Source organism: Natator depressus, chromosome 11, assembly GCF_965152275.1.
Source record: "Natator depressus isolate rNatDep1 chromosome 11, rNatDep2.hap1, whole genome shotgun sequence".
Taxonomy (NCBI): Eukaryota; Metazoa; Chordata; order Testudines; family Cheloniidae; genus Natator; species Natator depressus.
Genome location: NC_134244.1, coordinates 32956274 through 32974621, shown reverse-complemented (window position 1 = coordinate 32974621; position 18348 = coordinate 32956274). Strand labels below are relative to the sequence as shown.

Genomic DNA, 18348 nt, shown 5'->3' with positions numbered 1-18348 from the left:
AACACCAGGGCCATTTTCTGCTGCAATAGGATTTTATTTGTTGTTATCAAAGTAGACTTCAGTCAAAGATTGCTCTTGTTTTTACAGGGCTGTTTATTTTGAGTGGGATTTTCAAAACACCAAGGGGATTAAGTCACCTAACTCCTAGTGATTTTCAGTGAGACCTGAAGACAGTGGCTAGTTTCATTAGGTAATGGCACCTAACACCTAGATACCTTTGAAAATCCTAGCCTGTAAGGTTACTGCCTGATAAAAGGCTACATTTGTTTGCCATCCAATTCCACTGGAGTCTATTGGTAGATTCCCTCTTAATAACCTCCTTGTAACATATAAACAATTCTTGAACTTCCCAAAATTATCAGGGGCAATATTTAAAATTAAAAATTACTGTTATTTATTTAGTTTATTGTACTTAAAAAAAATCTGGTGTTGTCTATAGCATCTCTGTGTGTTGCTGCAGTATAAAACATTTTAGAAACAGTTGATGAAATCTTGGCCCCAATGAGGTCAATGCAAAGCTCCCATTGACTTCACTGGCAGCCAAGATTTCGTGCATCATATAATTAAACTAACCATTGTCTCTTGTGTACACATGATGGAATAACTATAGCTTACCAATTTATCAGAAACTTGAGTTTGATAGCACACCATGGTTTAGGTGATTGGTAATAGGGTACAGAGGCTTTCCCTTCTAGGACACTTGTTAAAATCTGGGCGAGGATTTTAGTGACCAAAAGTTAACATGAGATTGCTATTCAGTTGCATATACAATCTCAGGTTAGTTCATAGTGGACTAAAAACCAGATCACACAAAGCATTATAATAATTGTTGGAAGCTTTGGCATAAGCCACAAAATGAATGAGCATGAAAACTGACTTGTCTTCTTATTGCAAGAAGTAGTTCTTCCAACTCATGGTTGAAGGACATTGATGGGACAGTGCTGGGCAGCTTACCCGCCTGCTACTCTGTTCTGTGACTAGATGAAGATCTTCAGCTTCCAAGGCTGTCAAATTGTCCCTTCCACCAGCACAAATTTTGCGTTTAAAAAAAGCTTTTTAACTGTGTGATTATAAAATGGTTGGTTGCTTCTCAGTAAAAGTTGTTTTAAATTTCAGGTTACGGTTTTGTAGATTTCGACAGCCCAGCAGCTGCTCAGAAGGCTGTTTCTGCTCTGAAGGCTAGCGGAGTCCAAGCACAGATGGCAAAGGTAAGTTTAAAAGTACTCTGCAAATTCTTGCAGTGTAACCTGAAGGTGAACAAACTTGTGCTTTTTCAGATCATTGGCAACACACATTCTAAAGCTGAAGGCCCCCTATTGAGGATGCGGTGTCTCCAATCCTCACCATACTTTAGAGTTTAAAAGTGGGGATAGCTGGAACGCAGCCTCTGAAAGATGTAAGGAAAGGTGTGCTCTACGCCCCCCTTGCTGAGCTGAATGGGATTTTTGCCACTGATTGCAGTAAGAGAAAGAGTAGGCCCTAAAATAACAACGATAAGACTTCACAGATTAAAGTCAACATCTCAAATTGTAGCTGGAAACAAATTAGTAGTTGATGTAGTTTGTAGAACACAGGTATTATGTGCTCTGTACGTGGAGCACCACTGAGTAAGCGATTTGCCATATTCTTTACTAGCTGAAACTTTCAAGTGGTCGTTATGGGGATCTTCAGGTAGAGCACATTAGAGAAATCCACTCTGTATAACTGTAGCTAAATCCACAGCTAACATGAAAGATTACAAATTTCCTCACTGCATTTTCCACTTTATGCATCCGATGAAGTGAGCTGTAGCTCACGAAAGCTTATGCTCAGATAAATTGGTTAGTCTCTAAGGTGCCACAAGTACTCCTTTTCTTTTTGCAAATTTCTGGTTGATACAGAAGGAGAAAAATAGCAGTTCTAGTTACCAAAGAATCCAGGAGTAGACACGGTTTCTAATGTAGCTACAGATGGTAAACCTCAGTAATTATTGGGAAGCACACTCTAAATTGGGGGGGATGAATTTTCAACAGCACATAATGGAATTGTTTCTGTAGAGTTTGTAGTATATTTTATGTTAAGTGAATTAAAACTTAAATCTGGGATTTTCAGAAGCCTGTAGGAGTTAGGTGCACATAGATCATTGAAAGTCCCAAAATATTTGTCAAGGTATTCTCGCATTAGGGTGTCTGCTCAAGGTAATTGGAAAAATTCCAGCCGAACAGTGTTTCGTCAGTGTTGCAGATTTATAAAACTCAAAACGTTCCTTGAAGACAGACTGGTTTCACCAAAATTCTGATAGGAGTTGGACTCAGGCACGTTTTGAAACCTCAGGCACGTTTTGAAACCTGGATTCCTGCTAGACCACCTGGCTCTTCAGTAGCCTGCCTGGTGGGCTTTTTGGGAACCCAGAGGCTTACATGGTTTGTGGCTCAGGAACATCCCACCAAGTGGACGCACAGGGGCTAGGGTCTATGGCCCTTGGGCAGCCCACCAGCTAGGGTGACCAGATGTCCTGGTTTTATAGGGATAGTCCCGATTTTGGGGGCTTTTTCTTATATAGGCACCTATTGCCCCCCACCTCCTCTCCCAATTTTTTATGCTTGTTATCTGGTCACCTTACCACCAGCTGAGAGCCAGGGACCCCAGAGCTTCCAGAATGTGCTGTCCCAGAGCAGTCTGACCATCAGACTGCCTCAGGGCCAGGGATCCATTCCCTTTTTTGGAGAATTTCAAAATTTTTGGTTCTCGTCCCAAAATATCAAAATCTTCCATGATGCTGAATTATCTTTCTCTGAACAGCTCTAACATCTGCCTTTCATGGTACCTGCCTGTGCATCAGATTTTCAGTTAACAATTACTCTTGGAAGTTTTTGGTTTTTTAATAGAAGGTGAGTTCTGTAAATCCAGAAAGTCATAAATTTAGGGAAGTATGAATAATAATAATGAATAATCATTTTGTTAAATGCCTTGTTTCCAGTTGAATGCCATAAAGACCAATGCAAATTTATAAATAAAGACAATATTAGTGCATATTTTGTGTATATAAATAGTTTTTAGTAGTTCTTAAAACTAATAATTCTGAGGTAGAATTCTAGCTAGAGAAAATATTCAAATGATTAAATAATATGAGTTTTTAAAAATGTTACAGTATACAAAAGATCTAGAAAGCCTTAGGAGCTATCCATGGGGTTCTGTGTACAGATTTTTTTTTTTTTTTTCAGTTGAGATAACTGTTCTCCTCAGCAGAGAAGCTGTGGAAAAAATAAGCTAACAACACGAGATGTCTGGACAAGTTCCAGGTCAACAAAATAGAAACCATATGTTTAATTCTTAATGCATATTTCACTACAGACAGGCACACATGAACGTACATACACACAGGAAGATGTGAACTTTCTTTGTGTGAGCATGTGTGTGTTTTCATTGGTGGTCATGTAATGTTTTAAATATTTTTTTAAGATATGGGATGTTAAAAGAATGATGAATGTTTTGTCTAAATAAATAATATAATTGCTGATGACTAATAATGCCTTCAGAGCAAGACCAACATTCTAGTTTGAGACAATCATTTTGAATTATGTATATAATGGGTCTACCCTAACTGGTAACAAACAGGAGCAGGTTTTGAATAGCAATGAAATATGTTAATATCGCTTTATGTGAGCACTAATGTTAAAACTGAGACCTGAATATGTAAACATTTTGTTGAATTTCTGAACCACTCAAGTACACATAGGCCAGATTTTTCAAACGTGAGTGCCTAAAATAAGTGGTCTGCATCCATACAAGTTTGTTTTGGACGTTAACTTGGTGTGCCAGCTTTTGATATGAGAGTAATTTTTGTTTCTTTTCAAAATGTGAACCAAGACCAAGATTTTCCAAGGTGACCAGTGACTCTAAGTGCCTCAATATTGATCATCTAATCTGTAACACCTTAGGGAGGCCTGCTTTTTCAGAAAGTGCTGAACTCCAGCTCTATGAAAATCAGGCCTATTTAAGATGTCTCATCTTGGATGCCTAAAAATTGAGGCATTCAGAGTCACTAGTCATTTTAAAATAATTTTGGCCAAGATTTGAAAAATCAATCTTTTTATATACAGGGAACTATATAAAATAGTATGTATATTTTTACCCGTTTTGCATGCTGTCTTATGCGCTAAATTTTGTTACAATTAAATGGTGTGGTCCAGTTTGCTCACAGTGTAGTTTACAGCCTTGTCATTTGAAAAGGTTGGGGTGTACCTTTTCCATAACAACCAGTTGCTGATGGTCTGCCTCAGAGACTGATGCAACTAGTTTCAAGTGAGCTTGGGGAACAATACTGGTCAACTGGTTGACTGACCTGTCATTGATATGATAAGACCGTATTTGCCCAATGATCAATAATGTGGCTCCTAAACAGCCTCATCTTGCTCATGGTCAGTATGGTATTGTGAGGCCCTGCAGCAGATAAAGCAATAGGAAAGCAGTCTAGCTGGTGGAAGTCTTGTTCTGAGTCTGACTGTGGCAGCGCTTTTGCAATCTCATGCTATAGCTGTGCAGGATGTGAATTAAAAATGATTTGCTTCCACTACAGCATCTGCAAGTCCCAGTTGGTAGAACTGCTTCAAGTTGTGAACAGTATAATTAAGCCAAGTTGTTTATTCCCAGTGATTATGTTCAATATTTGACTTGATGCACTATCAAGCTACTTTGTGGATAAGATCATTCCGAATCTGACTGAGCTTTGTGCTTTGGAAGTGGATCTGGTGGCAGGGGAACATAATCTTATCTACTTATGTTTCAGCGATTGTTGTTCACTGAGGTGATTTGGGGGCCTGAGGCATAGGCTTCAAGCCACATCCTGCGAATTAGATCCACATACCCCCTGGCTGCTGAAGACTAGTATGGATATGGGTCATTGTAGATAATTGGCAATATCTTCCTTAGGGATGTTAAAATGCCAGTGTCTGTTTAAGAAGCAATTTCTTGCACAAGAAACTGTCTTCTTGGTTTTGACATTTTCAATTTTACCCCTCTTTCTAAACTTAGGGAACATTATTAGGAAGTTTGTGGTGAGGCAGCTTCAGCAGTTTCTGGTTATGATGGCTCTCGGTGATGGCAATCAGGTGTCCATCTTGATTCTTCCAAAGCTGTCAGAAGCCTTTCATACTGTTTACCATAAGATGTTGTTGACTCACCTGTGGATTCAAGCAGCTTCATTCCTTTTTATTCTGGAAGATTCCCAAGGATGGTATTGAGCTATTGTTCATTTGTCCCAAGTGTTCTTTCATGTAGGATCCCATCGTGTTACCCCTCTTTTTTGGTGTGTATATGGGGCTGTTGTGATGTAAGATGTGAGGTGAATTAGGAGGTGGTGGCCTCCAGCTGGTTTCTGGGTGCAACTTGAGGTGTTGGCTTTGTGTAATGTTCTAAATGGTTTGGCCCTGAATAGCTGAGAGAGGCCCTCATTGATCAGCTGTGGCACTCAAACTCACACCCTCCAATTTTTCTGTGAGGGGCATTCTCACCTTCCTCACTTGGTCTGACAGAAACAGTCTGACCTTCAGGGCATAATGCAAGGTCTGGATCTCATCACAGGGTCTTGAGGCAGGAAGACAAGATGTGTACTAGGCATGAATACTAATAGTGCAGATGGTATTGTTAGTCTTGATGAATTAATTGACGATCCAAAAGGGAGGGTCCAATTTCTAATTATTTTATGTTCTTTTTGAAAAACAGGTAATTGCTTAATTGTACATGCACTTGGAGTATCTAAACAAGTACTTCAACATATAAAATAAAAATGAAAATCTCTCATTTACTATTTCAAATGTAGTGATTGTGCTCTCCTGTGGCTCCCTAAATCAGATTAATAGAATAGACTTTAATAGCTTTGAAGAACCTACTATTTTGTATTCTTTGAAAGCTCTGCATAACATCTTCATAGTAAGGATTGTCCTTTTGTCAAAGATGCACTTAGGAATGTCTCCATGCTCATGAATTGACAATGAATTGTGTCTAAGACTTGTTCAGCAATGTTCCATTACTGTGGATTGACAAGGAATAAAGATCCCTTTCAAGCATGCCTCTTGTCTTGTTTGAAAGGTGTAATGTTCAGGGATCTATGGAGGTAAGCCAGGTTTTGGCACACATAGACTCTCCTCAGAGCATTAAAATGTTGTTGAAAAAGGCCTTTTGTAGAAGCAATGTTTAAAATGCCATCTTGAAATTAACAAATCATACTTTAAAGGCCAGTGGGAAAAGGTTTAGAGGTTTTAAGGACTAGGATTAAACTACTTATTATTCCCTGAAATCATATGATTGAATCCCGGTAGAGTGGATTTAGCCCTCCATAATTCTGAAAGATACATAAACTGGGGTAAAACCGAAGGGTTGCTTACTTAAATCTTGTGATACTGTATATGATGTTAACTGCAATAAAATATAACTGTGCAAAAATGTGTGTTAGGGCATTCTTAGATGATAAATAATGGAGTTTACTGTGTGATAGCATGGTATTTTGTATACTACTTGTTGAAGTGGATAGTAAACAATTAGGGCCAATCCTGCTCCTGTTGAATTGAATAAGAGAGAATGGGACCCTTAAAGAACAGAGATAACCTTCCATTTTTCAGGCTCAGTAACTAATGACCGTTTTTCTAATTCAGAGTTTTCTACTTATTTCATATGGCATTTTGGTTTCTCCCTTGTTGGGCTGACCTAAGTTGCTAGTATAACAATATGACATATTTTATTTGGTTCAGGTTTCCTAGGTAATATGGTGAAAGGTGTATGGTTTGTTTTTAATAACTATTCTGTATGTTGAGTCTTTATTGGATAATAAAGAGCTTTTAATATATTCAGTAAGCATTTCACAGGATGGATTGAGAGGGTTTATGTAACTTACACCGATAGCAGAGATGGGTGTTCCATGTGTTAATGTTTACATTTGATTTTTGTGGAGGAAGGCACCACTGCTAGTCCATTTAGAGATTTGCCTAATCCCACTCAACTGCTGTTGGCTTTATACTGTCCCCATAGCAGCACCTTCCTAGGAACCAGGACTTGGAGTTTCATATTGTCATATTTTCCTCCCTTTTAAATCCTCCCTTACTTTCTGACTCCGTAACAACTGGGGAATGCCTCTCCCTTACAGGACATAGCATCAGATCTCCAGCTAAAACAATTCCAGCCATCCCAACATCCTCCAGGGATGACCAGAAAACAGGGCCCCTATAGAACCCTGTTTCCCACCCAGATTGTCGAGAAGCATTTTCCACCCCAACCCTTCCCTGATTCTCCCTCTATCCTTGAGAGCATCATCTGTTGTGCCAAGTTCTGCTGCCTCAGAAAGCAAAAAACCCAATATCTCCCACATGACAATGTAATGAGCTAATATTAGGCCACTGTCTCATCCCAGAATGGTCTGTGTGCAAACGTCGGCCAGTAATGTTTATATTCTTTTACTAACAATTAAGAAGACAGAGCCATGAAGCACTCACCACATGCTGGCAGCCCAGCCAGAAGTATTGCACAACCATTTTTTAAAGCACTAACTCACTTTTAGTTGACATTTTATTTTTTAAGTGTATTTGGGAGATATGCATTGTCACCATTACATAAAATCTGACTTGCACATCATTGTCCCTGCTTGTATCTAAAAAAGACCTTGTGTGCCACCTGTAATCATCTCTGTAAGAGAAGTTAACGGTTAACCATTTTTTATCTCTGTTCAATGTTGTAAGGCAGACACCCTCTTAGGTCACTGCCAAAGAACATGGTTTTGAGTGAACAGCTATGGCAAATGGCTAACTCTTACGACTTTTGAGAATGTACTGGGTTTTTGTACTGGTCTTCACTGTGTCAGCCTGCTGGAGAATTAAGTCAGTTTACATTCCTGCAGAGAAAGGGAAGTAAATAATTGTGGGTTACCATGGTAACTAGGGCACTAAATCTGACTAGTTAGGGTAGTAAAAATATGGTGAGCAATGTTTTATTTTGCAAGTGGACTCTGCTATATAAAGACTCCTGAATGTCTAAAGCAGGTTACATGCAGACAGGGGCAAGTTCGAGCAAACTTTTCTCTCAGCCATTTATGGACATTGAACACTTGCATAAAGATATTTTATCTACCCATTTTGCGGTCATTTCTATACACAGTACAATAAAATCCCATATTACAATGATGATGGGTTAGTTTAGGAAAATTAAGCAGTTTTCCTTAACTTTCCCACTAGCAAACTCTAATTAGCTGTATAGAAAACACAGGGAACTTGTAGGGAATATTACTTTACAAGAAAGTTGATTAAAATTGTTTATACAGTAGATTAACGGAGGACCAACCTTTGCCCACCTGAGGACTGAATGACCATCATTTCAGGAGTCCAGGGGCTAAATTCGAATTTGCATAAAATGGAACAGTTGTCTTCAATTCAGAGCTGCAGTCCACAGAAATTACACATCTCAGCCTGTGGTGCTGCATCTTGTTCCCATGCTAAGACCTCTTGGTGGGCTGAAGGTCTGTGTTGTAGATGAGGATGACAATGGGCCATGTTACAGAATTCCTTAGGCTCCGCTGCATGTTCCCCTGCAGTAGATTTAACAAGAAAGCAAGGGTGCCAAGGAAGGCAAGAAACATATGATTAAATAGATGGTCTAATTGCAAACTTGACTGCAGTGTTGTACTCTAGCTAAAAACTACCGTTTAAACCAGTCTTGTTCTAGTCATTTATACTATAGCTGTGCTTTGTGAAAACAAATTAAGATATTTAGGTAGCTAATTAAAAATATACCGTTTGTTTAGAATGCTAGATAGCAAGTGAAAATTAAGCTAATGCTGTTTCAACTCTCTTACTTAGTCACTGGACAAACTGTCTTAAAGCTGGAGCTACAACTGATATTTAAATTAGATATGGGCCAGTTGTAAACTTGAAGAGTTTCTGTAAAAAGGCAGACAAGCATTTAATCCCTGCTGTATCAGCCAGAGGATCTTCCATGCTGCGAGCATTGCCATGTCACATGTTTCTGAATAGCTATCTGTTAGCTGTGACCCTATCCAGAGCAAGAGAAAACAGATGTCTTATCATTTTGCCAAGTTTCTTTCTTGTGTTTTAGGATCTGTTCCACATGCACAGGGAGGCTTTTGTTAATTTCTTTCAGATGAAGGCTGAGCATTTTACACCGTGTAGGACCCCTCATCACCACTTTTCTACATAAATTAACATTAGTGGCTGTTTGTTCCTGTCCCTTTTACAACAAATGTTGAACCTAACTTTCAGCTTATTAAGGTAGGCATTTAACCCTTCAGTGCCTTGAGGAATATGGCATGCATTAATCTAAAGGAGCACTCTTTTTATGTTTGTCTCATCATGTCCAATCAGGACAAACTTGGAACTGTGTGGTGAGAAAAGAATAAGGGAAACTTTGCTGATTCCTATTGCTAAAAGTAAACCTTCCTATTTTTTTTTCAGTAGAGCAATCATTTATTATGACCCCCACACCCCCAACATTAGGCCATTTCCTGAAGGGGGCTAAGCACCCACTGAAGTCAGTGGGAGTGGAGGGTGCTCAGCATATGATTACATTGTGCCAGTTATCAGGTAAAACACGCTACATAAATTACTAGGGCTGTCAAGCAGTTAAAAAAATTAATCATGCAATTAATTGCACTGTTAATAATGGAATACCATTTATTTAAATACTTTTTCTGTGTGTTTTCTACATTTTCAAATATATTGATTTCAATTACAACACAGAATACAAAGTGTACAGTGCTCACTTTATATTTATTTTTGATTACAAGTATTTGCACTGTAAAAAAACAGAAATAGTATTTTTCAATTCACCTAATACAAGTACTGTAGTGCAATCTCTTCATCATGAAAGTTGAAATTACAAATGTAGAATTATGTACAAAAAAACCTGCATTCAAAAGTAAAACAATGTAAAATTTTAGAGCCTGCAAGTCCACTCAGTCCTACTTCTTGGTCAGCCAATTGCTCAGACACACACGTTTGTTTATATTTGCAGGAGATAATACTGCCCACTTCTTGTTTACAGTGTCACCTGACAGTGAGAACAGGTGTTCTCGTGGCGCTGTTGTAGCCGGAATTGCAAGATATTTACATACCAGATGCGCTAAAGATTCGTATGTCCCTTCATGCTTCAACCACCACTCCAGGGGTCATGCATCCATGCTGATGACAGGTTCTGCTCGATAAGAATCCAGACCAGTGCGGATCGACGCATGTTAATTTTCATTATCTGAGTCAGATGCCACCAGCAGAAGGTTGATTTTCTTTTTTGGTGGTTCGGGTTCTGTAGTTTCCGCATTGGAGTGCTTAAGAGTTCTGAAAGCATACTCCACACCTCATCCCTCTCCAATTTTGGAAGGCACTTCAGATTCTTAAACCTTGGTTCGAGTGCTGTAGCTGTCTTTAGAAATCTCACATTGGTATCTTTGCATTTTGTGAAATCTGCAGTGAAAGTGTTCTTAAAATGAACAACATGTGCTGGGTCATCATCCAAGACTGCTATAAAATGAAATATATGGCAGAATGCAGGTAAAACAGAGCAGGGGACATACAGTTCTCCCCCAAAGAGTTCAGTCACAAATTTAATTAACCCATTTTTTTTTAACGAGCGTCATCATCATGGAAGCACGTCCTCTGGAATGATGGCCGAAGCATGAAGGGGCATACAAATGTTTAGCATATCTGGAACGTAAATACCTTGCAATGCTGGCTACAAAAGTGCCATGCAAATGCCTGTTCTCACTTTCTGGTGACAGTGTAAATAAGAAGAAGGCAGCATTTATCTCCCGTAAATGTAAACAAACTTATTTGTCTTAACGATTGGCAGAACAAGAGGTAGGACTGAGTGGACTTGTAGGCTCTGAAGTTTTACATTGTTTTGTTTTTAAGTGCAGTTATGTAACAAAAAAAATAGACATTTGTAAGTTGCACTTTCACGACAAAGAGATTGCACTACAGTACTTGTATGAGGTGAATTAAAAAAAGCATTTCTTTTGTTTATCATTTTTACAGTGCAAATATTTGTAATCAAAAATAATATACACTTCGATTTCAATTACAACACAAAATACAATATATATGAAAATGTAGAAAAACAGCCAACATTTCAGTTGGTATTCTATTGTTTAACAGTGCAATTAAAACTGTGATTAAATTGAGATTAATTTTTTTTAATCATGATTACTTTTTTTGAGTTAATTGCATGAGTTAACTTGATTGATCGACAGCCCTATAAATTACTGAATCAAAATTTATGAAATCTGGCTGGCTCAGTGGCTTAGAATTTAGTGCTGTGTGTACTGTCAGATGAGAAATACGTGTGAATGTCATGATTGATTCCCTTGGTGCCTGATCCAAAGCCCAATGAAGTCAGTGAGAGTCTTTCCATTGATTTCAGTGAACTTTCGGATCAGGCCTTAGAGCTATGCAAACCCTGTTTGGTTCATCAGGTGTTCATGAAAGATTTACATATGAATAAACTCTCAGTTTTTTCACAGTCAAATCTCATTGCTAATCCATAGGCAAGTTGTGAGTTTGTGGGTTTGTGCTTGCTTGCTTGCATGTGTTTGCCACAGTTTACTGATTTGCCAGACATGGAAGTGAGGGTAGACCTCAACTGTGATGAAATAACATAACTCTGAACTCAAAGAAACCAATTTTCCCTTGTAAAATTGGTCTATAATTTTGTTGTGAAACAAAGTACAATGAGACAGTTCTCAGTAAGGAGGGGAATTACAGAAGTTAATAATGTACTAAGCCATTGCCTGCCAGAGTCAGAGGGGCAAGTTAACAAGTTTGTTTGGTTTTTTTCTCCTGTCTTCCTGAATTTTAAATTGTTTAACCAAGTTTGGTACCAAAATATTACATAAACGCAAACATCTGGTTTGTATGGTACTGTTCTGTGTAGGACAAAGAAGGATTGGGAGCCCTGGTTATGGTTGTAGTTTGAAAGTGGGTGTGGAAATCCAGTGTCCTAGGGAGGAGGATATAATTTGCTTTACGTAAACATTCAAAACTTATCCTGATGGATTTTTTTAAGGGTTTTAGGTTTGTGAGGGTGACAGAAGCTGCATGATCACATCTGGGGTTCTGGTGCACATTTTGCAATATAATTTTTCCACTGTCAAGTTATTCTGAAATCCCAGATAGGATTCCTTTTATTGTTTTTTGTTTAGTTCATTTGCTTTTTGCATAAAACATCTTAGTCTAAGATGCAGGAAATTTTACGTAGTATTCCCAACTTTTCACAGGAAGATCCCCAACCCACCCTTTCTGTCCTATGTCTGCGCACGCTTTCTCTCTTGCACTCTCTTTTCTTAAATTTATTTATTTATTTATTTGCCCTCCCTACCATCAGTCTTTCCAACTTAGCGACTTTGTCACTAGATTTAGTGACTTTTTGGTTTCCCTAGCGAGAAAATAAGTGTCAGAGTGACCAGTGACAAATCTAGCGACTTTCACTGCCAAATACACAGACATTCAGAGAAAGAAGTCACCATTATGTAGTCACAAAATCATTCACAAGCAGCTCAATCGTGTTAATAAAATCCATTCCATGCTCTCTGTACTACATTCTGTTGTGCACCAAGTCAATGTCATTATGTCTCAATTGAGCATGTCCTCGAAAGGAATCACATTCCAGGACTTCTTGGGCTGAGATCACTGTAATCTGCAGGCGAGGAAAAGAAGTTTGTGGAGGCTAATTAAATACTTCGCTAAAGCCCGGCGCGCTGTGGAGAGAGCAGCACATTAGCCAGGGCTTGTTTTTACTCAAATGTGTTCTTTCTTGCTGCTCCATAGTAGGTAGCACCCCCTGTGATGCAGGGAAAGATGGCTAATGAAATGGGCTGGGAGGTGGAGGCAGGTTAGCCAGCAAGGAGAGCCCAAGGATGGAAGGAGGGGTAGAATTAGACAGGACCATGTGTCCTAATGAGGCGGGGGGCACCATGCCTCCCAGAATGAAGCTCTTACTACAGGATCAAAGGTGGAGCTAGCTGATTTCAGTTCCCCTTTCCTCCTTCCCCTGGGTTGGCCTGGAGTTAGCTGCCCAGCTGTTTTCAGAAATGAAATCCTGGAAACGGGGGGAAGGGGTCCGGCTAGCAGACTTCTGTTTTTAAATCTATTTTCTTGGCTCCCTACAGCGTCGAGTTCAGGTCAGGCAAATGCCCTCTTCCCTGTGGTTCTGGGCTCTCCCTTTCACTAACCTGTTGTCTTAAATCCAGGCTGGCAAGAAAGGCAAGGTTCAGCTGAAATTAACCAGCCCCAGCCAACCTGGGCTGCAGTGTGCAGAGCGCCTTTCCCAATGAGCAGAGGGTGCCTCCTGGTGATGACAGCGTACTGTTGTAGTTGCTTCTGGAGTGCAACAGAATGTAGTAAGAAGAGCATGGAATGGATCTTATTAAAACTGTTAAGCTGCTTGTGAATGATTTTATGACTCTACTCCTGTGTGTGTGTGTACATATATATATATTATATTCTTCTCTGTTGAATTCTCTGGAAATTTTGTTCGGTGACATTTTTGACTCCTTTTGAGTGCTTAAGCTACATCTAGCGACTTTTAAGGGTTTGTCTGGTGACTTCCTGCTATGTGGAGCTGGCAACGCTACTACCAATTTCATACTTTTATTTGCCTAGTTGTGGTGATAGGAGAGAGCACTCAGAGTCCCGTCTTCTCGCAGTGCCATCCACTCTGACACTGTGGTCGGGATGTCCTGTTAAGAGTTTCAGGAACGGAGTTAACTGAGCTTTGAAGGCAGCCCTTCTGGCTCATGCGGGTGGCTATAGTTCTCTCTCTTTTACACACACACACACACACAGAATTTTTATCGAAGTCATCTCCAATTGCCCATTTAGGCCTTCAGACTTCAGAGAACTCCAATCTAATGTGCTCATTTGGAATACAGATTATAACACCTGAAGAAGACAGAGCAAATTTTGGGGGGCTGGGATACCTAGTATTAACAGTACGCATTTGTATGTATGTGCAAAAAAAAATAGAAGAAAAATAAACAAAGACTCGTTACATATTTGGTGTTTTCCGTAGATAAATGGGTTATACAGAACTTTTCCTTAATGCAGCCCTCCCAACAGGCTAAATTTACCACTGAAATAAGGGAGTACAATTCCATTGCAATTAAAGATGCAATGCACTCAGTAAGGTCAGCAATGAATTTGTCCTTATGGAAATGTCTTATATAATTTAATAGAAAATGATAACCTTTTCATTGTTTTTTGTACCATCCTATAGAATTTAATAGGATGCGTATTTTACTGCTCTACAGGGTGATTCAGAAAAGTCTCAATTAAATCCCATAGGTTTTAAGGCCCTAAGGATAGTCCAGTGTATTTCAGTCCAGTGTATTTCATCAAAGCTTCATGCTGTTTACTGTAAATGTCATGTTGCTGTAATGTTCTAATACCTATTAAAAATAAAAAGACTTCGCTTTGTTTTACATGGCACACCCCCTCATTTGTAAAGTGAGATGATTTGATGCTGATAATATGTAGCTTGGCTTACAAACTTGGCCAAAATTCACGCCCATGTATCTTTAGAGAATTTTGCTTATTTTTAAAACAACCAATTTTTGGATGCAAAATAAGCAATTTGAGTACAGAAATTTTTAAAGCAAAAGAGCTCTTACATTTCCTTCAAGAAATGTCACCTGTTTTAGAGGGAATAATTTCTAAAAATATCTTTGCGTTTTCAACTTGAAAGGATTTACATGTAGAGCTGATGATATTCATGCTAACCCTGAAAATGTATTAAATAATCGAGACTCTTCCTCTTACAAAATATTGATGTGCTTTTGTAGAACACTTGTGCTCTTCTAGAGTGAAATTCACTTTGAAGAGGAGGATGGGCAGAAGGGTTAAGGCTCTGTGTTGAAGCTGTGTGGGGAGAGCCATCTGGGGCATAGTGAATGTGGAAAGAGCTTCGTTCTCCCTACTTGGCAGGGATGATTGTGATCTACCAGCCTTAATGCACCTTACATACAGCACAAAGGAGCAGTAGTAGCAACTCCAACCCCTGGATTGGAGTAGCAGCTCCAGACAGGGGTACCCTCCCATTCACTTACATAAAGCCTAATTATTCTGATTTTTATGTGAATTTCCTCCTTTATTCCTTGTTTCTGGATATAGCATGTTTTCTTTTGCATATAAATATGTAACTTGTAATATTTATTTTTCAATCTTCCCAAATGTTGGCAAGCTTTTGTCATGAGAAAGTCTTAAATTTTAATGTTATCCTGTTTATTATACAGTAATAATGTTAGTAAAGTAGGTGAAAACACTCTAAGGAGCTAATTTCAGACTTGTACGGTATACATTTTAAAGTGATAAGTTTTAGGACACTTGAGTGCAAACATATTTTACATCCAGTACTAAAATGTGAAAAATCCAAATGAAGTATTCTTGCAAAGAACAGCCTGAGTTTCAGAAAATTAAAATATGACTGTGAATAAAACGTTGTGTTGCCCAAGGCAGAAACTTCAATTAAATCCTTTACTAATAGCGTTCATTAAAGAAGAAACTGTAAACCCACATCTCACCCAGCTCAATGTATAAAAATATAATTTTCTAATAGAATCTAAATAACAAGCTAATTCAAAAATCATTAAAGCTATCCTCATCTCAAATTTGTAGCAGAGAAATCTGAACTTTATGTCAAAAATATTGCTATCGTAATGTAGGCTTTTTCCCTCATGATTTGAACAGTGCACGGTAATGAATATTAATGTTAGCTCTAGACTCTCAGTGGATTCATTTTCTTGTCTTCTTTTTCTGCTGACTCGTCTAATGCAAAGGAGAAATGAGATGATCTAAGATAACTGATTCACAGGCCCTCACTGTATACTATATGGGTTCAGTATTATTTTCAGTAAGTGCCTGAAGCCATCAGATTGCTGCATGACCTGCCTTGTACTAGGTAAATCATTTTTTCAATACAAAATAATAATAATAAACCCATCATATTTGTCACTCACTGACCATTGAAATGCAGTGAAGGAGACATCATTAAGACAACACAAATTTTGCCTTGAGCCCAGAAAATTATCAGTTGTGATGTGGCGATATGATTTGGTTGAGAATTAAAATCATATAGACGAGAGTGAACAGACAAGGGAAGAGTCTCTGGGATTTCTCTTTGGAGGATTCTTTGAACTTGAGAGTTATTCAACCCCATTAGAGGAGATTTGAAAACAAAGTGCTCATTTTTTGGAAAATTAGAGTCAAGGTGAATAAATGAACAATGAAGATCTTTTTTTATATATGTGTGTGTGTCTATATATAAAATAATATTCCTTGTTTCTGAACATAGCATGTTTTCTTGGAATACAAATATATAACTTGTAATATTTATTTTTCAGTCTTTTTATATCTATACACACACACACGATCGCACACATATGTATAATATATTCAGATGCACACACTTTAAAAATGTGAAAGGTTTTTGAAGCACCACAGGTCCTGACCAAATTTTTTTCCTTGGAAGCACCCCACTTCTTCCTCTTCCCCCACCCCCCAACCCCCTCCCACCCCAAGAGCTACTATCTGTGACTTTGATCCATGACAGATGTTTATCATGAGAGACAAGGAGGGTGAGGTAGTATTTTTTATTGGACCAACTTCTGTTGGTGTTAATGAGCTCCTGGAAGGCACTCAGATATTATGATGATACAGATGATATAAGAACCTATATCGGTCTTATCTACACAGGAAAATTTCTTACAAGTTACACTGGTATAGTTATACTGGTATAGTTGTACTTTGTTTGTACTCCTTCCCCAGTGAGATAAGCTAAACCAGAAAATGCCCTCTTACCAAAACACACTTGCCCATGTAGACGAGGGAAAAGAATAGAATAGTTCCGGAACACGGGTTCACTAAGATGGACCCTTGTATCCACTTAGAGTCCCATTGACTTAATTAGAACTTCACATGAGCATAAGGATCTGCCCTTGTACATCTTTTCACAGGTAAAGGATTAATGTTATCTTGGTACGTGGCCAGTATTAGTAGCATCAGAGGGCAGCAGGGGCACAACATAGCTTGAGACCCCCCAGAAAACACTTCTTACTAGCCTTTTCCAAACACCGAATACTCTCAGCTGAGACTGGTTGAACCTCTCTGCTCCATCTCAAATATTCCCCACCCAACTTTCACCTAGGGCTAGACTGGAGGGTGAAAGCCTCCTGCTCAAAAGAATATCATCTGGCTCATAAAATTCTACCTCAGTTGTTGTTTTCCCAGAATGGTTTGTGTACAGAGTATGTGTGTAAAAACAAATGGAACTGTATGTTGATTCATATGTTCATTTGGTCTGTCTTGTACACTACATAATTTTTGTGTAAATACAAATTTTTAATATAGTGCAACAATTTAATCTTCGAGATCTGTAAAGCAAAGCTCATGATCCCAATATTTTTGGCTTTCTTTGCAACCTCCTCTTGAGCCATGTTCCCTAGACCCTCAATTAGAAGTGACTTTTCTGAATTCTGAAGCTGTGAAGAGGATGGATACTTGTATAGGGGAACAGGGTATGAATGTCATCAGAGTGTGCAGAAAGACACAGGGAGCATGGCTGATATGTACTGTGTGGAGGGAAGATCGGGGTTCAGATTTGTTCTGTTTACAGGCAAAGCTGGGAGCACCCTTTTTATAATAGAAGTGTTGGGCAACGTTAAGACTTTTTTTTCAATTGCTTATAACTTTGCCAAACTTCAACCATTTGGGGTGAAATTTTCAATTCCAATTTCTGCTTCTGGCTGAATATTTTTGGGAAATTTCTTCCAAATGGCTCTATCATTTCTGAGAACAAGGCTAGGGAAAAATACATTATGTTGCCTATTTTAAAAATTCTGTCAACCTTTTACTTGAAAAGCTTTAGCATCCCTATGCTTTGGAGCAGGGATTTGGCAGCAATTTTGTCAAGATCGTGCCATTTATTGTCCCCATGAATCTGTGCACAAATTTGGCCAAGTTATAAGTCATTGAAAAATCACAGTTCAGTTCACATATGCTCAGAAAAAGGTTCTTAAATTCTAGTAGCTAAATTCCCTGAAGATTCAGTCTGCACTGAGCATGCACCCACTCGGGGCTACAGTGATCTATAATGCTAAGTACTTTGAAAAATGAGGTTTTAGGAATCTCAAATTGGGACCCCCAAATTACCGCATATTTTGACCTTAATCTCTGTGCCTTAATTTCTTATTTGAAAAATGGGGATAATAATACCCCTTCATCACAGGAATGTTTTGAAAAGAAATTCATTAATATTTGAATAAATTATATGAAGGGGATGAGCACAATAGACAGACTCATGAGGAAATTAATAATTCCAACATCA

The 18348-nt window shown here is 38.6% G+C and overlaps 1 protein-coding gene across 4 annotated transcripts in view; it reads left to right on the top strand.

Moving 5' to 3' along the window:
* Positions 1–18348, top strand: part of RBMS1 (RNA binding motif single stranded interacting protein 1) — a 200795-nt gene that overhangs the window by 142124 nt on the left and 40323 nt on the right. For all 4 annotated transcript variants that reach the window (XM_074967426.1, XM_074967424.1, XM_074967425.1 and 1 more), the window contains exon 4: positions 1117–1208. In XM_074967426.1, coding sequence (XP_074823527.1) covers positions 1117–1208 — 92 coding nt within the window. The remainder of the gene's footprint in view (positions 1–1116; positions 1209–18348) is intronic.